Below are 23,572 nucleotides of genomic sequence, written 5' to 3'. Positions count from 1 at the left end.
TCCATAATCTGGAAACAATCTGGTGCCTGATGAAGATTTTGGAACTGCTTTTAATGGTAAATTTCTTGCTTCTTTTGAAGAACTGAGTGTAGGAATTTCCAGATCACATAATAGTACTAAATTAATCAGTAAGTGTGCCTCTTGACAAAATCATCAGATTTCTTCCATTCTTTTTTCTCCCTTTAATTTTCTTGGCAATTTGGGATAAGTTCTCCCTTGGCTCACAGCACTATCTTGCAAGTTTTTTTCTTTTTTCTCTATTTGTTTGCGTCAGGGGATAGCTGTGTGGAATGCCAATTGACTTACAAAAGTTAAGTACATAAAAAAATTTGTTCTCAGTCCTCTGCATATGCACAAAATGTTTCATGTTCCTTAAACAATCAGAATTAGAACCTAGCGTAAAACTGTATTTATAGTACCTCTATTTCACAGGTCCAATGCTGAACTTTGAAACTTATGTTGGCAGGAGGTTTTATCAGTCAAAGTTTCATCTCAATGCTAGTGTTGATCAGTGAGGATTATCGTTGCAATCTGGACCTTGTACCTGGATGTACTGATCTAAACTTGCCCTTGTTCAATCCACCAGACACTTATGAGGATGGATTTTGTCCACCATATTCAGATTCTGAGGACTAACTTAAAGTATACATGCATCTCAAGCCTTTTGCATTGGATTCACATTTCTTTTAGTTTCCGGTGACACAAGCTGTACCAAGACTGGGCATATAGCAACCAAAGCTCTTGTCTCGTGGTCCTTTTTTTGGGCATATATACCGCTAAAAAAAAGGGGAAAAACCGACTGCCAAAATCGACCGATGTTGGTAGGTAATTGGCAAAAATCGACCGATTCGTGGCGGTTAGAGCCAATCGACCGACTTCGGTCGATATTGTCCGACCGATTTACGTTGGGCAATTAAATTCCACAAATGACCGAAAACTGACTGATTCGTGTTGGACGGTAATCATGTGGTCGGTAGAGCCAACCGACCGATTCGGTCGGTCAATTAAATTCCACAAATGACCAAAAAAGAAAAATATATGTCGCAAAAGCAGACCGACTTGGGAATCAAACCGGAGTCTATAATGTGTAAGGATACTATTCTACCACTAGACTATTGGTGCATTTTGGCATAAGACTTTATTTTATTTTATTTATATTCTTTAATTGCATTTTCGAGCGAAAATAACCAACCGATTTCGGTCGGTTCTATTAAAAAAAATAAAATTACCAACCGAAATCGGTTGTTTTTTTAGAATGATCGGTCGTTTTCTTTAATATTAATTATAATTTATTTTAAATGAAAAACCGACCAAAGTTGATCGGTTTCTTGAAAAATAAATTTTGCGGGAAGGAAAAATAGTTTCCCGCATTTTTGCCCAGAAAAAAACTGACAGAAGTTGGTCGGTTTCATAAAATATAAATTTTGACAAATAAAATATTTTGAAAAACCGACCGGCTTCGGTTGGTTATGCGGCCAGTTTTTTGACCAAGCGAAGTTGGTCGGTTGGCCGTGGTTGGTAATGGCCAAATTTCTAGTAGTGATATAGAATTTTAAATATAATGAAACGAATGGGAAAGTTAATAATTTCAATAAGCTTTAAATTTATTTATTTATATATTTTTGAGAATTAGTTGAGGCAATCAGGCAAAGCAAACTAGTTATTCAGGCTGAAGCTTGCAAGTGAGATTTTTCTAGCAGTATTACATTTAAACTATATTCACTAATCGTGCTCGTGCAAAAGACAAAACTGACATGCTTAGCATATTTTTAGATAATCTATCTGTACTCTTTTCAAAGTTACTCATCTACGCTGAACATAGACAATTATATATGACTTTATAAGTAATCTGACTCTGTGTAAATATTTTGACAAGTCAGTGAACATATCACAACAATGGTTAGCCCCTCCAAACCATTACCGGCTCCCGCCCTCCCCAGGGCCCACCCGGCTACGTGGCCAGGTTTTTAGTGGACACATCACAACAATAGTAGGTTATCAAGTTTTTCTTAGGAAAGTAGAAGTAGTTGGGAACTTCTTATGTTGAAATATGGTGAGGTCCAAGTCGGTGATTTTATGTAAAGAAGGAAAGAGAAAAAGCAGATAGAATTGCAAATGTCAAGTGAAAAATGAACGAACTGGAGAGACATTATCAAAATACTCGATTAGGAGGCACTTCTTTGCTTTCCCGTTCAATTCTTACACGTTTTCTCTATATTTTTAGCACCATGCTTTTGCACTTATCTTTCTATATTTTGAGGTTGTTAGGAAATTGGGGCCTAACGGTAGGGCGGTTCAAAACTGATCCGTAATCGTTAATCGAATCGTAAAATTGATTTATTGGCTTATTGTATCGGGTTATCGGGGTAATGGTTGGTAAACGGATCAAGAACAACAACAACAACAACCCAGTGGAATCCCACAAGTGGAGTTTGGGAAGGGTAGTGTGTACGCTGACCTTACCCTTACCCTGGGGAGGTAGAGAGGTTGTTTCCGAAAGACCCTCCGCTCCAGAGGGTGGTGAACGGATAAAGATTTTATAATTAACGGCTTAACGGTTTGGGGACGGATTACTCAATTTCCTTATCGAGATAAACTATTAACATGTTAAAAATTTTTATATTTATACGTTTACCTATAGGTATATAAAGTACTATTTGAAACACTATATCCTTAACCATAGAAATTTATGGGGAGACCAATAAGGGTGGCACACATTAAAAGATATATGAGAGAAGAAACAAAAAAGAATTTCCAGTCCCAAAAATTATCATCTAAATTGATCTCTGTGGCAGAATGAGCTAAAGCTGCTGGAATTTGAATGTTATTCCTGTGAGGAAGTGAGTTTCTAGGCCCTTTGTTTGTATAGTAGGATCCAGGCGGATAACTTGAAAAATTTTGTGTCAGAAATTTTAATATGGCTTCATATACGTACCCTGTTTCTTTTGTTGCCTATATTATCCGGATTATGTTCTGTTTTCTGTCTCTTCTGTTTGTTTAGTGGCGAGGACAAAATGTTTAATTAGGTATAAGCTTCAAGACAAATGTTCACTATGGTAATTGAATGCAATTCGAAGGTGACACATCCAAAAAATTTCCTTATCTCTAATTCTCTATTATTTTTTTTATTGTCTATTTGATTAGCCGATAAACCGGTCGATAATCGATAATTTGTTATCAATCAGCCCGATGTCTTATTGGTTGGCTAGCGAATTATTACATTTATAAACAAATAACCGATAAGTCAAACCGTTAAACGTAAATATCCGTTCAATCTGCCCGATAAGCGCCCCTACCTCACGGCATTGCACTAATTTTCTTTTCTCTACCTTTTTTTTGGGTAGTGCAACTCTTATTTTCAATGCTCATGCAATGTTTGCTTTATATAAGTTTTTTCTTAGTTTGGTTTATTTTAAACAATAAGTATCTAGTAGTAACAGTTTGTCATTCATTCATACAAGTCTTGCAAATGAAAGATAAACTTGGAAGGTATATTAGCAAAGATTGTGTTGAAAGTACGCAATGGTACGGTCAAACTAAGAATAACTTTGATATTACTACCAATGTTTTCCATTAGATATTGGTATTTAAGAATTGGTTCTGTTCATGGACGGAGAAGACCTGAACCCCATGCTAATAATGTGATCTTCGTGCTTTGTGGACCTCCGCCTTAAGAGTTTTTTTTGGGAACTTATAAGACCTTAAATATCTTACGGGTATATTGTCCCGTCAAGATTTAAATCATTAACAAATGTGTCTATTTCCTTGAAAAGCCCTGATTAGTATACATCCGGAGGCGGATCCACGGTGTAAATCGTGGTTTACGTGAACCCGTGGTCCTCCGACGATATCAAATATATTGTGTACATAATTTGCGAAAAATGACTTATTATCACTTGATGGAATCCATGATCAAAAGAGGCAAAGGGGTTCATTGGTTTTGGCCCCTTATTTCTTGCTAACGTAAGTTCATGGGATCGAATCCCTTCAAAATTACTGCTTTAATTTCTTATTCTTAAGCCTTTCTTTTTCTTTTTTCAACGGTGCATCCATGTTGTCGAAATCCTGGATTCGCCTTTGTATACATCTAGTCTAGTACTAATGCAGCAACAATTTTAATAGTCAAAGGTTTTTCTTTATTTTATACAACATGGGGAGTTAAGATGAAAATTCCTATACACAACAACAACATGGGGAGTTGCTTTTCTTTTTTTGGGGTGGACGGTGGTGGGAAGCTGCATTAATAAAAAGCCTAATTGGAATAAAAGTGCATTAAGACCCTACAAATTGACTAAGACAAAGTTTTCTTTACATTTCAAGATAAAATCCACTCCACGTTTGAGTGGATACGTTTTAATTTAAAGATACGCTTTGATATTTGACACCATTCTCGTGCTTAGGGGAAGAGGTGTGAAATAACTATTAGTGCCATTACTACCATTCACATCAAGCTGCTAACGTTATCAAAACAAAATCAAGAAAAGCATGGAGAGTTGTTGTTGATTTTCTTTTTTGGGTGGGCGGGAAATGTAATCTGCAGTCAAAGAACCTAATTGGAATAGAAGTGCATTACAAATTGACTAAGCCAAAGTTATCTCTACATCTCAAAATAAAATCCACCCCACCTTTTAATTTGAAGATACACTTTGATATTTGACACCACCATTCTCGTGCTTAGGGGAGGTGGCGTGAAAAGCACCATAAGTAGTCCCATTAGTACCATTTGCAGCAATATCTTTTGTCCTAGTCTCCACATACTTTCCGGCCATAGAATCAAACAAAATCCCAGCTCCAATTCCAACAGCCAAATCAATAGTGTAATGACCTCTAGTGCTTAGCAACCTCACCACTTGCAATACATTCAAGGTGTCAAATGCTCGAGCCAATTCCCATCTCTGCATCCGTTTCATATCCAGCGAAGCAATCACGGAGGCCGCAACATGTCCTGAATAAAACAAGAAAAACGACACATTCCCTACTGGGAAATCGACCCCCGACCCCAAGAAATCCTACAATTGGAAAATCAGAAAGCGATTTATCAGTGCATTTTATATACTAGTACTAGTATTAAATTGAATCGTAGAATAAAATTATCGCAGCACCTGTAATGTAATTAAATAAATGGTAAGAGAGTGACCACTTGCCAGTTTCAAAGCTGAGTGAAACATATTTAATGTTTTAAAAAATGCAGAACTACCACCAAGCAAATAGTATACTTGTACCGTATTTATTAGACAGCTACATAAGCCCATTAAGGCTAAAACTATATATGAATGACAGTTGGATACGTGACATAATGTGCAGTTGGGCCATATGGTCCCCTTATTATTTACGGAAAATAAGGTAGTATATAAGCAGAGCAACACTTTCAGCATTACTACTTTTGTTTTAAAAAAAAAAATTGTTTGAAACATAACGTAATTGCTTCTTTGAGCACAAGACTACACGAAAGTTCAAGACAATCCGTCAAGAAATGCTATTTTAGTCAAGAGTTTAAGTTATAAGTAACATAGCGTAAAACTTTTTTAGACACCCAACTGATACACTAAACCTCCTTAAAACATGAAATTTGTAGTCCTAAAAATAAAATATTCTAAGGTATCTGCTACAACATGTAAATTTGACCAAACACTGTCAGTTAGCATAGTTTACATAGCTTAAATGATGTTGTATATAACTTAAACATCCTAAGTCAAATGTAGACGGTTAACTTTTTATCTAAGCGATTAAAGTGGAAAGGATACTTTTCTAAAAAAGCTTGAAAGCAAAAGACATATAAAGCCTGTAAAAAAGGAAAGGCAAAGAAAAAGTACCTCAGGCAATGGCAGCTGTGTAGCATATCCAAGAAGGCCTCTGAATGTAAACATGAACAGCGCCGATATTGTCGCTCGCGGCCGCCCTTCTATTAAAAAAGTCCCCAAAATGTACGCCGTTTGCATAGCCACGAACACCTAAACAAACCCAAAGTAGATTTGTCAACCAAAAAAAAAAGGTCCACCAAAAATAATCCTACACTATCTTAAATCACAAAAGAAAAAATGAATGAATTTTGATTTTATGGTAGAATTCTATCGATAAAAATGCAGACATTGTAGATCCAGTACATAGCAAGAAAAAATAGACATGCACAGATTTAAACAAGTGTTTACCGTGTTTAATCCAGCAAAAAGAGTGTTGAGAGCGGGTTTGGCAGCAAGCAAACGATTAAGAGGAATCGTAACAATGAATCCCAGATCAAACGGTGGAGAAGTAGATGGGACCATACGAAGAGTGTATTCCACTCCCATGAAAAACAACAACGAAGCAGCAAAGACACACGGTATCGGGTGGTACTTCACCACACCGAATACATCCTCCGCCTTCCACTTCATGAAATACGCATTACCTAGCCACCCATTATAACCACCCAAATCCGACGACGATTTCTTCTTCATTTCTGTAATCTTACCGTTCTGTTCAGTTTTCTCCTTGCCGTTATGTTTTCCGTTAATGCTACGTCTATTGCTGAGGGTAGGGGAAGAACCATTACAAGCGTCTCCGTTCATTGCAGCCGTTAGAGATGGCGGAAACGGAGACGGAGAAAAACATAGTGAATGTAGGTGTAGTATTTATATAAATATGGGAATGAAAAGTGACGGATTATCCAAAGATGGGTGTCGTGGAGATTTTGTAGATCTTAGTCTATGTCTATGGCAGAAACCAGAGGAAAGGGGATAGATAGAGTTTTCACAACAAGTGTTGGAAATGCAGGACAATAGGGATACCTACTTGTCGACTAATTATAACGCCAAATAAAGGAAGATGTTAAAGATTCCACACGCGACTCTAAACGCGTAGAATAAGGAACTTTCGTAAAGTGGTGCGCTGTTTCAATAGAATATGGGGGTTGACACCCACGTTAGTACATTATAGAGGAAAGAAAAAACTTTACACGGCATGGCCATCACCCTCACTTGCCTAACTTCCTATTTGGGATCTAAAACTTTTTTAGTATAACCAATTTCTTAGATTCACTCCTACGCCTTTACTTTACTTATTATTATAGATATAGATTATAGATTATTATAACCCTTTAAACACTTTCTGGAAAAGTTGATGAACATTCAAATACATATCTATCTATCTAAACATTAGGAATAATATGATGCTACTCTGTTTTGTTCGCATTATCTGGCTTGTTTTCTATACTATTTAAAACAGACGTTTAATAATTTTAATCGTAAAGTACTTATCAGAAGTCAGAACTACCAATTTGTATTTCTTTACATGTCTCGCTTAATATCAGAAGTCAGAACTACCAATTTGTATTCTTTTAGTGTCTCACTTAATAACTAATGCCTAATTGAAAAAACTGTAGATTTGAAAAATGAAGTAATAAATGACTAGTACAATTAAAAGCAACAAATACGTACTCCTTCCATTTTAATTTGTTTATCTTAATTTGACTTGGTACAAATTAATAAAAAGATAAAGATTTTTGAAATTTTTGGTGTTAATTACGCTATAATATTTGTGTAGCTAAAAAACTTATGAAATTTGTAATTTTAAATAAGTCATAATATTTATGTGACTATAAAATATTCCCGTTAAGAAAATATTGCAACGTGCCAATCATTTTGAAATAGAATATGCCAATTATTTTGAAATACACTAATAAAAAAATAGTGTCAATCTTCTTTAAACACAAAGAGTATTTATTCTCAGTACAACAACAAAGGGAGTATTTATTCTCTGTATATAATGTTTTATGGGATATTGGTCCGGCGGGATCCAGCCGCTATTAATACAATATAGAGTACATATTAAATACAGACTAGTACGTTAGTAATTTGTTTCTTCAATTTTTGTCTCCGGTCTATATATAACACACGCTTTTCAGTCCATTTTAAGTGATCGTATTAATTAACAATGAAATTCATCATATTAACCTTAATTTGTTTATTGTAAATATAGCACATTACTTATAGGCTCTTTACTTTAAGGATAACTTTGAAAAGAAGAAATTAATTTTTTCTTGATATCGGAAGAAAAAAAAAATTATGAACCACAAAAAAATAAAAAAATCACTTAGCGAAGAAGTACTATAATACGATGGATGGATGTTATCACAATGTCACTACATTTTGTCGTTGTCCCCATGCATTTGCACTCTTTCTACCTCTCCCATGTGTTGTTTTTCTTCTTTTCATGCACTCTCTTAAAGTGAAAGAGAAATTTTCTCAAATTAGTCGTTTGAGGAATTGATAATTACTAAAAAGAACAAAAAGAAAAATTAAAAGAAAAGGACAAAAAGAATAACAAAAAGTAAGTTGATCTATTATGTAAATGAAGAACTTACCTCGGTTAAGAAGCCATTTCCTTTTAAATAGTTTAGTTGGTAAATTTTATAAAGAAAATGTAAATAAGTGAAATATAGTACTACTTGTATAACTAAAGCAGTTAAAATGATAAGGTTTTTCTGTTTCCTTTTCCAAATTTGAACCTTTTAATTATTTTGAAAAATAAGATTCGCTATACCATTTATATATCGCTACTGTTATGTTTTTCCCTTAATTTAACACTACTATAACTTTTATACAGTACTACCGCTTTTGTACTTAATTTATTACTTCCTTTTACAAAGTTTATTACCTTTAATATCATTCGGAAAAAAGTGCGCTTTTTAACCTGATTTAGTTCCTTGTTGAAATGTCACGCTTGATAATGCCGATAGGTGACTGACTTTCTGGAGCTGTTAATAATTACACTGCCATAGTTTAGTTCTAGAACAGAAAAAACTTACAGGCAAAATTTCTCAGAGGTTGAACTGATTACCTATTCCTTTACCTATGAATATCAACATTTTGGCTTTCCTTGAACCCTTGTATAAATGAATACTGATTTCCGTAGTGTCTCAGCTTCCAACTGGAGACGGCACCAATCTTCTCATCACTGGTGTCAGGTGTATCCTAGATCTGAAAATCTACAGCTCCCTCGAAAATATAGTACAAGAGCACTTGATGGGCATATTAAAAAGTTGCATCAGAGAGGCACTGTGAACAACTACCTTGATGCTTGATCAAGACCAGTGGCAGCAGAGCTTATGCCAGCGGCAACACCATTTTCATTTGGAGGCGGCGTACCCCATTTACCTTCCGATTCCAGAGGCTCAAGCACATACACTCCGCCATCAGTAAGTCCTACTGCGCACTGGTTTGCTTCAGATGGATGAGCAGCAATGACAAGTGGATACACTCGGGAGCTGTCAAGAAAATCATCAGACAACAAGAGGACAAACATGAGAGAATGTGAAACTAAACCAAGTTTTAGTCTGTTGTCCCTGATATGATTCATACCTTGGGTTAGAAGGCAAATAGGCAGCAGGATTCACTCGACACCTCAGTTTGAGTGCTGCAGCAGTAAAGATACTCACACTTCCATCATCAAAACTTGCATAAATTGACTGGCTATCACACGAGTACGTCGCATCAGTAATTGCAACATTTGGTGAAACCCACTGCAACGAAAGACTTTGAATGAGTTCAACCTCCTTTCTTGAGTTGATCAGATCAGACAAACATACAATGACTAACAGCAATAATTTTGATGATAATTCCAAGTTTGCGTGATTACAGTCTATTTATCTGAAAAAACATAGAACTATCTCCCACCATGCAACAATATAATGTTTGCCCAATAAAATAGGACATAACATTATCGTAACCCACCAAGAGCAAAGCAAAACGTAAACCAGATGTATGCCTTACAAACCTGCTTCACGCATTCAAGCTTTGATGCCTCATATATAGCTATTTGCGTTTCATGAACAACCAACAAGTGCGTCTGATCTTGATGGAACTGAACGCGTGTCTGAGCAAGAGGATTTATTGCTCTACCAGAGGGAATCTGCAAAAACTTGCTGGCTTTCTTCTCCCAGCCATCCATGCTCCAAACACAAAGCTGAAGAGTGTAAAGGTAAGAAACACAGTTAAAAAGAGACATTCATGCCACACTACAGATGTCGCACTCGAATACATTACAGGATGGAAATATTCTGAAGAAACCAAGAGAAACAATTTTGGAAGGAAGCTGCTGTGTTTTAACTTTTCCACCATAGACAGATAATAAGAATGACAAGGTAGAAAGCTTCTTTATTTTTATGAGAAATTCTACACTCTTATCACCTACTGAACTTTCTTAAGCGCCAATCACAAAAGCATCACTCAAAGTCCCTAAAGTCCCAACAGTAAAATCTGGGTCCTGCAGAATTTCTAAGTAGAACTCGGGATTTACCTGAGCATCAGCTCCGGATGATACCAGAACATTCAAAACATTAGAGAAGGCCAAGCCAGTTACTCTCTTCTGATGACCTTTAAGTTTGCTTTTCACCTGTAGATTTTATTCACACAGTGAACTAAATTGTCGCATAAAAGCAAAAAGTAATTCATCACATTATGCACACATCACATATCTGTATGATATTTAGTCTTAATTTATTTCAGGACCTCATCAACGCGAACATTGTAGATTTGTATCGAAGAGTCCTCCATTCCGATAGCAATAATGTTATTATCCTGTGGATGAAAGGCAAGAAAAGTTGCTGCAGGTGGAGGGGGCATGAAAGTTGTCATTGTCTGCAAGGCATTAAGTGCACGTTAACCCTAATATTAATCACCGCCAATCACACCGATACACAAGCTATACAACCAAGCCAGGAACATTGGTTTATGAATACCTTAAAGGTCATCATGTTAAACAAGGAAATTTTTCCACCAGATGCTGACATAACATACGAGTCATTCTTGGAAAGTGCAAAGCACGGAACAGCTTCTTCGGGGTTTGTCTCGCTTATATCATTTGTCATCAGAATTCCACTGGAAGGTTGCCATAATTGAGGCGGGACAACAGTAGATGCCTGGAGAGATGTATTGCGAAAGGTCTTCAGAAAGAAACATTAACGATCAAGGTAAAGGGGAAAAAAAGATAATTGAATATGGAATATGGGAAGAGAAAAAGAACCTCAAACAAAAAGTCCTAAGTACCTTTCCCGTAACATTCCTCTCATTCCGTGGCCATTTCCAAAGTTTGTGTACAGCATTGTATGCCAAAGCCAGAATTGCACCTCCAGAATTTGTATACATTAATCTAATAATCTGAATAGAGCAAATAAAAAAGTATATCCAGAATACGTCAAGTTAGTTTAGATATCTGAAATATAAACTTGATAGTAGATCAAAGGCGAAAAGCGCAAAAAAGCTCTAATGCTTGTTGGGGTTTTAAGCGCAAAGCGCAAATACAACATGGGTTTTAATGAAAAAAGGCGCAACTGAAGAAAAAGTAAAAATATGTATATGTAGTCCAAGACCAATAATTATAAGCATGAATAACAAATATATGGACAAAAAAAATTGAAAAGAAATTACGATAAAGTGAAATATCAATTGTTCAGTGTCGCCTTTTCAGGATTACACTCATTGGCTAGGAAAAGTATGCCTTGGAGTCTTGATGCGACAGTGAAGCGCCCGCAAACCAAGGCGAATCGCTCAACATGTTTTGAGCCTCGCTTTAGGGCTTAAGCGCGCTTTAAGCATGCCTTTGACAACACTGGAGTAGTTATGAAACCTAATTTACAAAACCAGTGTAGTTACCAATTGTTTCTTTCCAGTAAAATAAATTGACCGGACAAAAACTTGTTCGGGAACAACTAGCTAACAGTGAACTCCTAGACACCTCACCCACAAGCAGAAGAAATAAAACAAATAAGCAACAGAAAGGAACCATATGCTTACTCTCACGGACAGTAGACTATCTGGAAGCCTCGAGGAACGAACTTGAGCAGGTTCACTAATTTCAGTCAGTTTCCAAATTTTGGATTTCTCCAGCTCATCAGAAACCCTGGGCTTGGCATCTTGCAGGCTGCGATTATCTCCATTCTGAAAGGTAGTCTTAGACATAGTCAAGAAAATATTCAAAGAGTTCAAATTGATGAACATACAATATCTTGCACATGGAAACATAAACATAACAAGAGCTGACACCATTTAATTAGAATGAACATAAAATATCTTGCACATGCAAACATTAACAAAATAAGAGCTGATACCATTTAATTTAAAATAAGTAAAGAATGTTATTCAGTGAAAACCCAGCAGCTTTGAAACCGACTCTTTCAACCGCATAAGCTAAGTAGAAAAACCTACCAGCTGAACAACGGCGTTCACTGGCGCAGTTCTATCTGCAATACTCATACTAGTTCCAGCAGTGGAACTAGAAGCACCATATGTGCTGATCATGGGTGCCTGCCAAGAGTTAAAATATAAAATGAAATAATAGTCTTAAACTAATACTGATGCCACCAAACAAATATACCTTCGCAACAGCGCCAGGAGGAACTCTGGAGGGATCAAGAGCACGGCTTTCAATAGCACGGATCAGGCGAACACCATCAGCATTTGCCAGTATTTTAACACCATTCTCACTGGTTGATACAGCCAAAAGTGTCCCTTCTTTACTAAACCGGATGCATGGAGATGCCTAAAGGTGAATTTGCATATTTTTAAAAGTGCTTGACATTTTACACAATAACCTTCAAAGTAGTAATAAGATTTTAACTACATACTGGTAATCCGCCCTCAGCATCTATGCTTGTTAAGAGGTTTGTATTATCCATGTCCCAGAATTTGATTACAAACTCATCACCAGCAGCCAAGAATCTGTTTTTTGTTGTATCAAACTGCACCACCCCGACAGATCTCTTCCCAAGACCAATATAGGTACGTTTAACAGCACCTTCACTTTCATTCCACTCCACAAGGTATGATTCACCATCTTTACTGGTGCCACAAGAAAAGAGCCTACAGTTTTTGGAAAAAGAAAATATACTTAGGCACTTTAACCTATCACCATTACCAAGAGCAAAGGCCACTAACTAGATTCCTACCTTGCTCCATCAGCACTATAAGCCATTGTAGTACATGAGTGGCCTGGAGCATCATAATCAACCCTGGATCCCATGTTGTCATACAACCAAGCCTTGATCTTCCCATCAACCGCAGTTGCAAAAATGAACTAACACAAAAAAGAAGACTTTGATGAGAAAGAAAAAAGATTTGATGAGTAGGATAGATAAAATCGAAGGAACTCTCTCAAAACAAAACTCATTAGGAAAATACACAAAAGTTCCTTGTCCTTCTGTGGACATGCCTAGCAACATAGCGTATCAGATAGTTGAAGCTACACAAAGTTTTATGTCTAAAAAATGTTTTCAAGATATAATTACAAAGATGCCTAAACAGTAAGCAGAAAAACAAGATTAGAATAAAAAACACATCCTAATTCAGCGTTGATTAATGCAAGTTTAAAAATATGCAGTGGCCACAAAGGTAAACAGCGATGCCCAAAAGCGTATCTTAGCAAAAATAGAAACATTTGTTGACATTACATTTTCTCTTGTAATGGTTGTCCACATTTTTTTGGGGGAGGGAGATAAACATGCATAGGATGTTCCCCTATCAATTTCACACTCTTCCGTCGTCCACAAAAAATCTTAAAAATCTTCCATTAAAATGAACTGCAACCAACAATCCATATATATCTCATCATTCTGATTCTATGGATGTACAAATTAGATGGTACCTGAATGTTTTCCTTATAGTGAGGACACACAGAATAGACAGGCGCCTCATGGCCCTCAAAAGTATATTGCTTAGATCCAGTGGCAGCATCCCACACCTGTGTGAACACCAAAGACTCCAAAATGAGACCCTTTGATAATTTAAATTCAGCTTTAGAAGACTGACAACTAACAACAATGTATACCCTGATAGCCTTGTCATCTCCACAAGTTATGATGCATAATTGTTTGTTTGGATGAGAGAAAGCAAGATCATTAACATTGCCAACATGGGCATCAATCTAGAAAGAAAAAAAAGATCAGGTAATAGTTGCTTATAAGATGGTGACAAGATCTCAGACAAATAAAGCTTAATAGAACTGAAACCTTAAGATCAACACAAACCTCAAGGTGGTTTCTCAAATCATCACCACCATGGTAGGAGTATAGATGAACTATGTGCTTAGAATACGCAACACCTGGATCAACATTGAAAATCAAGAAAATAGCATGATTAAATAACAGAAACCACTGACCTTATAAATTTCATTTGTAATATCACATACTAAAACAGAAAATAGTGGTTCAATTCACTTTCACAAAATCTTATGGAGTGGGAAAAACTTGTCATACTCGAATCCTACTTATGCACTTTTTCGACATGTATGTGGCTAGAAATTTCTATTCTAGTCCATGCTATTCTCGTCCATGCTACTAATGTAAACCAAGATGGTTTTGGGTATATAAAAGCATTTCATACAACTATACTTAATTTTACCAAATATGAATCCATCCATAATCTCCTCTTAGCACCTGAAAACCAAATGATATAGTAGAGAGTTTTTTAAAATTTAACAATGAGCTCTCAGTCCATCAAAAATTCTGCAGACTACAATTACTCTCTCCATAGCAGCAGCCCTATCATAATGCCTCCACCCAAGAAAAAATCCTCACTCAAAATGACAGGAAGGATGATTATTACATACCAAGAAGGTTCCCATCAGGACTCCACATCACACGGTTGACTGTAGCAGTATATTCATTCGCTAAAGAAGCCTATAAGTAAGAAAGAGGAAATTAAAATCTACCAAAATTGGAAGGAGGCCCTTAAAAGTTCAATCAAATACTCTGTAAAGATACACTAACCTGAAGATTCATTGAACAATTACTTATCTCCCAAACTTTGAAATTTTTAAATGCAAGCCTCTCCCTGCCACCAACCTCCCATATAGCAATGTCGCCAAGGTTTGTTCCAACTGAAAAGGTAGACAAGCGCAATCTTCAGAAAGATAAAACATCACATGCTTAGAGTGAAAAGCAACATGTATTTAGATAATTCAGTAACATGGAAAGCTGACCAAGAAGAAGGGTTTGTTGCACAGGATGGAAATCCATGCTCTTAACAGCAGACCCTTGGTTCAAGTTCACCACGACAGTCTTGGGTAAGTCATCAGAAGAATACAAATTATGAGCATGGCTCTGACCAGGATATGTGACAGGGAAGATGTTGACGGGGAGATTATTGACCTGCAGACGTCCATTTAGACCAAGAAATGAATACCGGATATCCCATTCTCAAGCACAGTTTGACATTTTAAGATGAGATGATATAAAAAGGAGAAGTAAAGTCTATATCAGGAGTTAATAATTCCCTTACTCCAACAAAAGTATCTCAAGAGCTGCAGAACTACGAACTAACCCAAGAAATAAAATGACACCCCACCCCCACACCCACAAAGGAGAGAGAAAGAGTGTAAATGGCATATTACATACCTCTTCTGACATCCCAAAGGGTCTTGGCCTCTTCAGCACATGCTCAGAATCTGCAGTTTGGTAGTCCAATGCTGGATTATTAGCAGGAGGAGTCCTAGGATGCTTTAGCATGGATGCTATCGTATTGCACACAGACAAAACAAGTCAACAGATTAGCCAGAGGGAAAAACAGTAGGAAAAGAAGAACCATAAAATTAGATGTTTTTTTCAATCGTTAGAACTGTAAAATTAGATGTTAACACTGATATTGCAATAGGAAACAGATATAAACACTCAAATGACACTCATTAGTAGGAAAACCAAAATTACCGGCATTAACAGGAGGGCTTAAGCCTATTGGTCCTCCTGAAATAGCTTGGTGTGGCATAGAGGGTGGATTAGCCATCCATCCTCCAAGTGAAGCAATAGGTGCTGGTGCTGGCTGGAACGGCTTTCGAGACAAAGAAACAAGAATAGTTTCAAAAAGAAGTTTAAAAATGTTCTAAGTGAGCTTATATTATTTATAAAAAGGGGAAAGAAAGAGAGGAGGTAGTTGTTTTAAGGAACACATACTCCATGGGCGCCAATAGGTGGAAAACCACCTACTTTAGGCATAGCACCAATAATGGGATTAGCAACTGGAGAAGGAGCCCGAGCACCATTTGCTTGCCCACAGGCATGGTCCACAAAGAGAGTTTTTATGTCAGGATTGGGCTTCGGATTCTTGCATAGCTGATGCTGCCAATTTAAACTGCAAAACAATAGAAAGGAATAATAATGATAAACACTTAAACTTGGCCAGAAGAAAAAACAGACTCTTCTGTTGTTGAGAAACACAGTGTAAAAGGATAAGTGTGTTCCTTGCTCACCTCTGGTTTATCAATGTCCGCAGCCTTGAGTTCTTTAAGCTAGGAAACTGAAGCTTGTCTCGGAAAAGAGGATTTGCCTCGATCAACTTTTTTAGCTCAACAAGCATTATAGCCCTAGCAGACTTGGTATCTCCATACTTAGAAAGCTGCTCATTCTCCCTAGCATTAAAAATTTTCCACCATAAATTTTTTATCACGAAATAAGCAATGAAAGATAGACGGGAAGGAAAAGAACATAACCAACTGCTCGCCAACAGATAATTTCCTGTCCCACAGTTAACAATACTAAAGGCAGAGAGATACTAGCATATTAATATAGAAACCTTACAATTATGAGAAAGGTCTTTTTTCTTTTCCCAATTAACCATTTTCTTCTTTATACAACTTTGTCGAGCAAAAGTGCAAGCCCCAAGAAAGTCAGGATATATACAAGTAACAAAATTATTTTGCCAACCCATCCAAATGTTATAAATTCAAACCGCTGAAAGAGCCTCTTGCAGAAATGCAACGCAGAAACAGCCTCTTACAGAAATACAAGGTAAGGCTGCTTACATAAGACCCAATGTGGTCTAGCCCTCTCCCAGACCCGACGCATAGCAAAAGCTTAGTGCACTGGACTGCCCCTTTTTATCCGGACAACACAGAGATCACTTAATAGAATGGACCTAGCAACCTTTCATCTAGAGTAGGACGTAATCAGTACCATATCAAACCTCCCCGCGAAACAAGAAATAAACTAGCTGTGTAATCTTTGATAGTAGTTGCACCGAAGCAATCAGATTATAACTAAATTCTTAAGTATCTCTTTCCAAATTCAAAAAGGCGAAGGGACGACTTTTGGCTTTAATGCAAATAAAAGCGGGGCCGAATAAAGGAAACCAAAGCCAGATCATCAAGATCTCCTAAATCTATGTCGCACAGATTCTTCATATCCCCTTGCAGCAACGTATCAATCCAACACGATTTGGTGCGCGTGTGGGATACGCATTGGATTTGGTCAACTTATCTTGGGTGCTTTGATTGAGACTAGGGCAAAAAAGTATCGGATTGATGGCTTTTTGGTTTCTGTTTTTTGGGTTTTTAGATATATGGAAACATGTGTGTGTGCGCATGCGTGTGTGTATATATATTCACATAGTACTAGAACACTGCTAGAACACTGTGCTATTACATGAGATATCTTACTAGGTATTAATAGGAATTTAATTAAACTAGTTTTAGTTCAATGAATTCAACTATTTATCGAAATATAAACTTATCTATGTTGTACTATACATTTATAGCCGTATCTCGACACCTATACTCCTTTGACCTTTCCACAACCCGAATCTTAAGATAACATTTAGGTGATGATGAATCCGACATCTAGATCTACGCCCGTACCCGTGTAGATCAAAATCCAAGAAGGAAATTGTCCACTTCACAGCAAACCTGCTTACTTATAGCCATTTATATACCAAACATATAAAAAGCAGATTGCCGGGAAAACAGCCATTCTGCATTCATGCTGAATAAACAATTTTGCTCAATTAGTACTTCTCAATTTCTCAACCAAAGAAAACTACACACCAAATCATGAATGCTAGCATCTCTTCACTGTAACAACCACTACCCTCTTAAATTACACCAACATAAAAAAATTATACCTAAAATTCTGCAACGTCAAGAGTAGTGTTATTTCCTTAAACAAATCTTCATTAAATGTGGAAAATACTTTCAGATCTTTCACTAGAATCTCCACAGCCTTTGCTTGATCATTCCTGCAACAACAAAAAGAAATTAAAAAAAATCACCCAAATCAAATCAACAACGAAACGGCTAAAAATCAACATGGAGAATAAGGCGCCATAAGAGCCGGTAGTACCTGTCGAGTGCTTCAAGATACTTCTGTTTTCTGATCTCAAAAAATATTTTCATGGAGTAGCGGTTATCATCTACCTTAGTAAAACCAGATAGATACTTTTCCACATCATCCCACTCTCCATTAGTAACCGAATCCTCAAAGTACCTCATGTTGAAGAAGAAGCCCGACTCCTTCTCCAACCTTTAATCAGAAACAGACAACATAAAACAACCAAAAATCCTTTTAAAAATTAAAATTACTAACAAGGAGAATTATTACCAAAATAAAAACTAGAAACAGAAAGAGCAAAAAGGAGCAGTCTTTACCTGTGAACTGTTTCCTTGAACTTCTCTTCATCTAAGAACTGAAGTATAAGAAACACCAGTTCTCTGCTCAACGAAGTCATCACGTTGACTGATCAAACTAACCTCGTACCTAGATCCACCTTAACAACCGCCATAGGCAAATCAATTTAGGGTTTTCACGACCGATCGAGTCGAATCAAAAAACCAATGAACAAACATGCACCAAACACAATTGGAAAAACACACGCGACAATTAAACAACCACAAAAAATAGAACCAAAATTAATATCAAAGTATACCTTGAATTCAGCAATAAACACGTACAGATCGGGATTTGCAGAAGGAAGCAGACAACGACGAAGAAGAAGAAGGTGAGGTTTTTTTGGGCTTTTGCGGTGGGCCTCCGTCTTTTTCCTTACTTTTTTCCTTACCCTCGTCTTTCTCTTTCTAATCTAATCTAATTTTGTGCTGCTTCTTTCACTCTCGCACTGCTTTTTATTTGAAAATGGAGAAAGTGTAGCGAGAATGTTCCTTACGCGCCTGCATTAGTCGTGAAGTAAACGATAACACAAGAAATTTTGGTCCACCAAACGCGTCGACTTTTGAGTAGTTCTACAGCTCGCCACGTCGCAGTATGAAGGTGTGATAAGACATGAGTTATTATCATTTAAAATAGTTTGAATAAGGTGATAACTAAAATAACAGATCGATATAGGATTCCATTAATGATAAGTAAGAAAAAGAACAGTTGATGATAAGTGTGATGACTTATCAGCGGTAAGTTTTGCGTGTTTGAATGGGAAAGGTAGAAGGTATAATAAGGGTACAACGACCAAGGACTATTCTTGAATGTGCTTTAATAATTTGATCTGATTAAATGGTGGTCCCCACTTTCTTCAATTATTAGCTTTACTTATGCTATAAACACAGAGTATCTAGTTTTTCCGCAAATGAATGTTTTAGCATAAATGTATGATAATTGAATAGTACGACGTTTACGGTTGAAAAGGATCCGTTTATTTTTAACAAAAAGTTTCGAATATAATTTTAAATATGAAAAAATCATAATAAAGAATTTTTTTATATATATTTTTCACGATTTGAAATTCATTTCCTATGAGAGCAAGAAAACTTTCCAATATGAGAGCATGTACAAAATTATTTGCATAAATATGGATATATACATGTGTCTACTCTTTAATTGGCTTACTAACCCCTATAACTTGTTGATTTAATATGAGAAAACAAAATTTAGATTCTCTCGTCAATGATTCTAATTCATTTTCATAAAAACTTTTGTTTATATCTCTAAATGAGTAATTGCACATTTGCACAGTAGTGTATTTTTTTTTTTTACAAAATCATCAAATTTGGTAATTTTATAAATTTTCAACTTTATCTTTTATTAGAAAGAAAAAGTAAAAATAGAAGGCCTTTAGATTCTTAGATGTTGATAGAATTAGTTCCAACACGCTAAACCAAATACTCCCTTCGATCCACAATAAGTGATCAATTTGCTTTGGGCACACCTATTAAGGAAATATAAATTTCTAGACAAAAATAGGTAGTGTGACTAAATTATCCTTAATTAAATGTTGCAGCATAATTAATGTGAGGAGTAAAAGACTTTTTAGGGATACATACATAAGGGTAATTTTGGAAAAATAAATTGAATTTTTTCTTGATTATATAAATAGACACTTATTTTGGACTAAAATAAAAAACTAAATTGGTCACTTATTGTGGACCGGAGGGAGTAATTGGGAATATCAGAAAAGACAATTAATTTTATGATTTGATTTTCCCCAAAAAAAGAAAGTGGAAAACACATGCTCTACTTTTAAATTCGACATACATTCTTTTTGTACAATTTCTCGTTTGCATTTGATTTGAGCGTGGGAAATTAATCGTCTTATATTACAAACTCGCACAAATACAAGATGCGGTCAAAGAAATAATTGATCTTCAAGTCTATCTTCTACTCTAATTAAGAATCATTTTCATAAAGTCTGCATGCTTCGTATTTAAACCTAATAAATTAAGTAAAAAAAAATTGTCCCACTCAAAATCAATGTACCTATAAGTCAAAGTCAAAAACAAACCCGTGACAAGTTTACTACAATACCATACAGACTGTTGTCACTTAAAATAAAGTAAAATTAGAAAAGGCTAAAGCCGAATCAGTTCGACGTTGAAAATTATTTATTGATGTTATAAATAATATTAAGAGCGAACGTTAATGTATTATGAAATTACTTTGGAGCAAATTATGGTCAAGTGGCATGGTCCTTAACAAGTGAAAGGGTCTTTCAACAAATGTAAAACTTTCAACGAGTGTCAAAACCTTTTCAACAAATGTCAAGATTTTCAACAAATGGCAAAGCATTTTCAACAAGTGTCAAGACTTTGGACAAGTGGCCAAATACTTTCATGCAAAAGTACCTATAAATAGGCCCAAACACTTGAAGAATAATATGGAGAAAAGTTTATTAATTATCTCCCTTTAAATTCCTCTTGTTTTACTTTATTTTCTATTATTCAATAATATGTTATCAGCACGAGACTCTACCATCTCAGAAAGCTTTTTGAGAAGACTAGGGTATAATTTTTCTCCTATTTTAATTATAACTGATATTATGAAAAGAAAGTTCGTTGCCCTTGAAATTCCGGGCAAGAACTATATGGCATGGGTGTTGGATGTTGAAATCCATTTAGATGCAATGGGTCTTGGAGACGCTATTAAAGATAAAAATAAAGCATCTACCCAAGACTGTGCTAAGGCCTTGATTTTCTTGTGCCATCACCTTGATAAAGGATTGAAAATAGAATATCTCACAGTCAAAGATCAACTTGTTTTGTGGAATGGCTTAAAGAAAAGTTATGACAACTTAAAGTTGGTCACACTTCTACAAGCACGATATGTTTGGGCTCATCTAAGGCTCCAAGACTTTAAGTCTGTTTCTGAATACAATTCGGCGATGTTCAGAATTACTTCTAAATTGAAACTTTGTGGAGATAGTATCACTGACTATGATATACTTGAAAAAACGTTCACAACGTTTCATGCCTCCAATATTGTTACGACCCAATTTCTCCTATAGGTCATGATGGCGCCCAACGTCGCCGCTAGGTATGCCAACGGTGAACTAACCATGTAATTGTTCTTTTTAATAAATTTTCAAGTAGTTGAATTTCATTTATTAAGAAAATAAGGAGTAGAAAATTTAATAAAATAAAGCGAAAACTAAAAAGTGAGCAAATGCAGTGAAATAAATGCTCCAAAAATCATAAAGTCTACTAGCATGTATTTCAAGACCTGGTGTCACAAGTGTATGAGCAACTAGTTGAATATACATAACACTAAACTATTGTCTAAAATAGAGTAGACAGAAAATAAAATGCAAAAGAGAGACTTAGGGTGCTGCAGAACGGACTTAGAAAGCAGCTCACCACTAAGCCTCGGGGTATCGAGGGTGCGCGCCGGAATGACTACCAGATGCACCTGCCTCAGATCCTGCACGACTAGTGCAAAAATGTACCGGGGGTACATAAACAACATGTACCCAGTAAGTATCCAGTCTAACCTTGAAGAAGTAGTGACGATGGGTAGGCATCGATACTTACTATAGACTAACAATATAATATATGAATGCTAATTAAGCATAGAAAATGTGAATAATAATATTAACACAATAGCAACAGTGATTAAATAATTCTTTAACTAATATTACATTCCAAAAATCTTCCACTAACACATACTAATTCCAAGTAAATCTCAAGCAATTAAATAATTATAACCTCTCAATTCATGAAAATAATATCAATTGTGTTCAGACTCCAAGCATTAACACGCACGATTTATGTTGAGGTCATACGGCCCAATCCAGAACAATGTGTACACTCCCGAGGGTCGAGCGGCACGAACCACAAATGCATCTATTATACTGCTGAGGTGTTCGGCCCGCTCCACAAGAAGAGGGATTACTTTATAAACATCTGATTTAAAAGCTATTATAAGGCTAACACACAAAGAAGCACAATCTCTATTAATGGGCAAGTGACCCGCCAAAACTCAAGTAAGTGAAATTCGGTCTTTACAAATTCTTTAACAAGTTTCAATATAATTTAGGCACTTTAATTAACAAGTAGGGTACAAACATCACAAGTATTTCATGATTTGGGTCCTAAACTACCCGGACTTAAGCATAATTAGTAGCTACGCACGGACTCTCGTCACATCGTGCGTACATAGCCCCCACAATTTGAATCAAATATTAATTTAAATCACCTATGGGGTAAATTCCCTCTTACAATGTTAGGCAAGAGACTTACCTCGTCTCAAAGCTCACTTTCCGGCCACAATTTACTCTAAGGACCCAACTTGGTGCCGAACAATCCGAAACTAGTCAAATGCCATATAAAATAATCAATATACGCTCAAAAGTTAATAATTTAGCTATTAGAGTAATTACCCAACCCAATTTGGAAGATTCTTAAAATTTACCCCCGGGCCCACGTGCCTGAATTTCGGAAATTTTTGAAGATAGTTGTTACCCATAAACCTCACGAACTCAAATAAATTTCACCCAATTTCATAATCATTTTCGTGGTTAAATCCCATTTTTATCAAAACCTAGGTTTTTCAACTAAATCCATAATTTTTACAATTTTACATGTTAAAATCTACCCTTAATCTATGTATTTAACTTACATAGGATAGAAATTATTTACCTTCAATAGTTAGGTGAAAACCCCTCTCCAAGAAGCTCCAAAATCGCCCAAGAAATGAAATAAATGAGTAAAAAATGGCCAAATTCCCTACTTAAATGAACCTCACTGCCGAGAGGTTTTCGCACCTGTGATGCCACTGTCGAACCTGCGGCTCCGCTTCTGCGGACAAAATATCGCAGGTAAGGACCAAGCCCAGGTCCGCCTCCTTCGCTTCTACGTACAACAGCTCACTTCTGCGAGCCCACTTCTGTAGCGTCTGCGTCGTACCTACGACCTTCCCCGCTCATGCGATCAATTCCTTCACATTTGCTGTCACGACCCCAAAAACCTAACTTGTCGTGATGGCGACTATCATGGAACTAGGCAAGCCGACTCAATCCAAAACAAACCGATATTCTCATTTCAAAGATAATTTCAAGGCTATTTAGCGTAAAAACCTTCGTAAAGGTGTTCAAATCAAAATAAAAGTACGAAAAAGAAA

The 23,572-nt window shown here is 36.2% G+C and overlaps 2 protein-coding genes across 3 annotated transcripts; both read right to left on the bottom strand.

Moving 5' to 3' along the window:
* Positions 1–4,535: 4,535 nt before the first annotated feature.
* On the bottom strand, positions 4,536–6,745 carry LOC107811211 (phosphatidylcholine:diacylglycerol cholinephosphotransferase 1). The gene is made up of 3 exons (XM_016636097.2): positions 6,150–6,745; positions 5,814–5,951; positions 4,536–5,009 (listed from the first exon to the last, which is right to left on the bottom strand). The coding sequence occupies exons 1-3, from the start codon at positions 6,543–6,545 to the stop codon at positions 4,629–4,631; spliced, it is 915 nt and encodes a 304-aa protein (XP_016491583.1). The 5' UTR covers positions 6,546–6,745; the 3' UTR covers positions 4,536–4,628.
* Positions 6,746–8,659: 1,914 nt separating this feature from the next.
* On the bottom strand, positions 8,660–18,898 carry LOC107811210 (topless-related protein 4). 2 transcript variants are annotated; one of them, XM_016636096.2, is made up of 26 exons: positions 18,660–18,898; positions 18,382–18,500; positions 18,077–18,256; positions 17,859–17,972; positions 16,213–16,371; positions 15,917–16,094; positions 15,674–15,794; positions 15,365–15,480; positions 14,950–15,118; positions 14,738–14,847; positions 14,578–14,647; positions 13,997–14,070; positions 13,798–13,893; positions 13,615–13,710; positions 12,920–13,047; positions 12,599–12,833; positions 12,349–12,513; positions 12,180–12,278; positions 11,769–11,912; positions 11,022–11,132; positions 10,715–10,894; positions 10,485–10,613; positions 10,273–10,368; positions 9,751–9,939; positions 9,336–9,496; positions 8,660–9,241 (listed from the first exon to the last, which is right to left on the bottom strand). In XM_016636096.2, exons 2-26 carry the CDS (start codon positions 18,459–18,461, stop codon positions 9,043–9,045), a joined length of 3,399 nt encoding a protein of 1,132 aa, XP_016491582.2. In that variant the 5' UTR covers positions 18,462–18,500; positions 18,660–18,898; the 3' UTR covers positions 8,660–9,042. The 2 variants fall into 2 exon arrangements, with proteins under 2 accessions (XP_016491582.2, XP_075107634.1); XM_075251533.1 differs by lacking the exon at positions 12,180–12,278.
* Between the last annotated feature and the right edge of the window lie 4,674 nt (positions 18,899–23,572).

This window comes from Nicotiana tabacum, chromosome 4, assembly GCF_000715075.1.
Source record: "Nicotiana tabacum cultivar K326 chromosome 4, ASM71507v2, whole genome shotgun sequence".
Classification (NCBI taxonomy): Eukaryota; Viridiplantae; Streptophyta; class Magnoliopsida; order Solanales; family Solanaceae; genus Nicotiana; species Nicotiana tabacum.
This window is presented reverse-complemented; position numbering and strand designations above follow the sequence as displayed.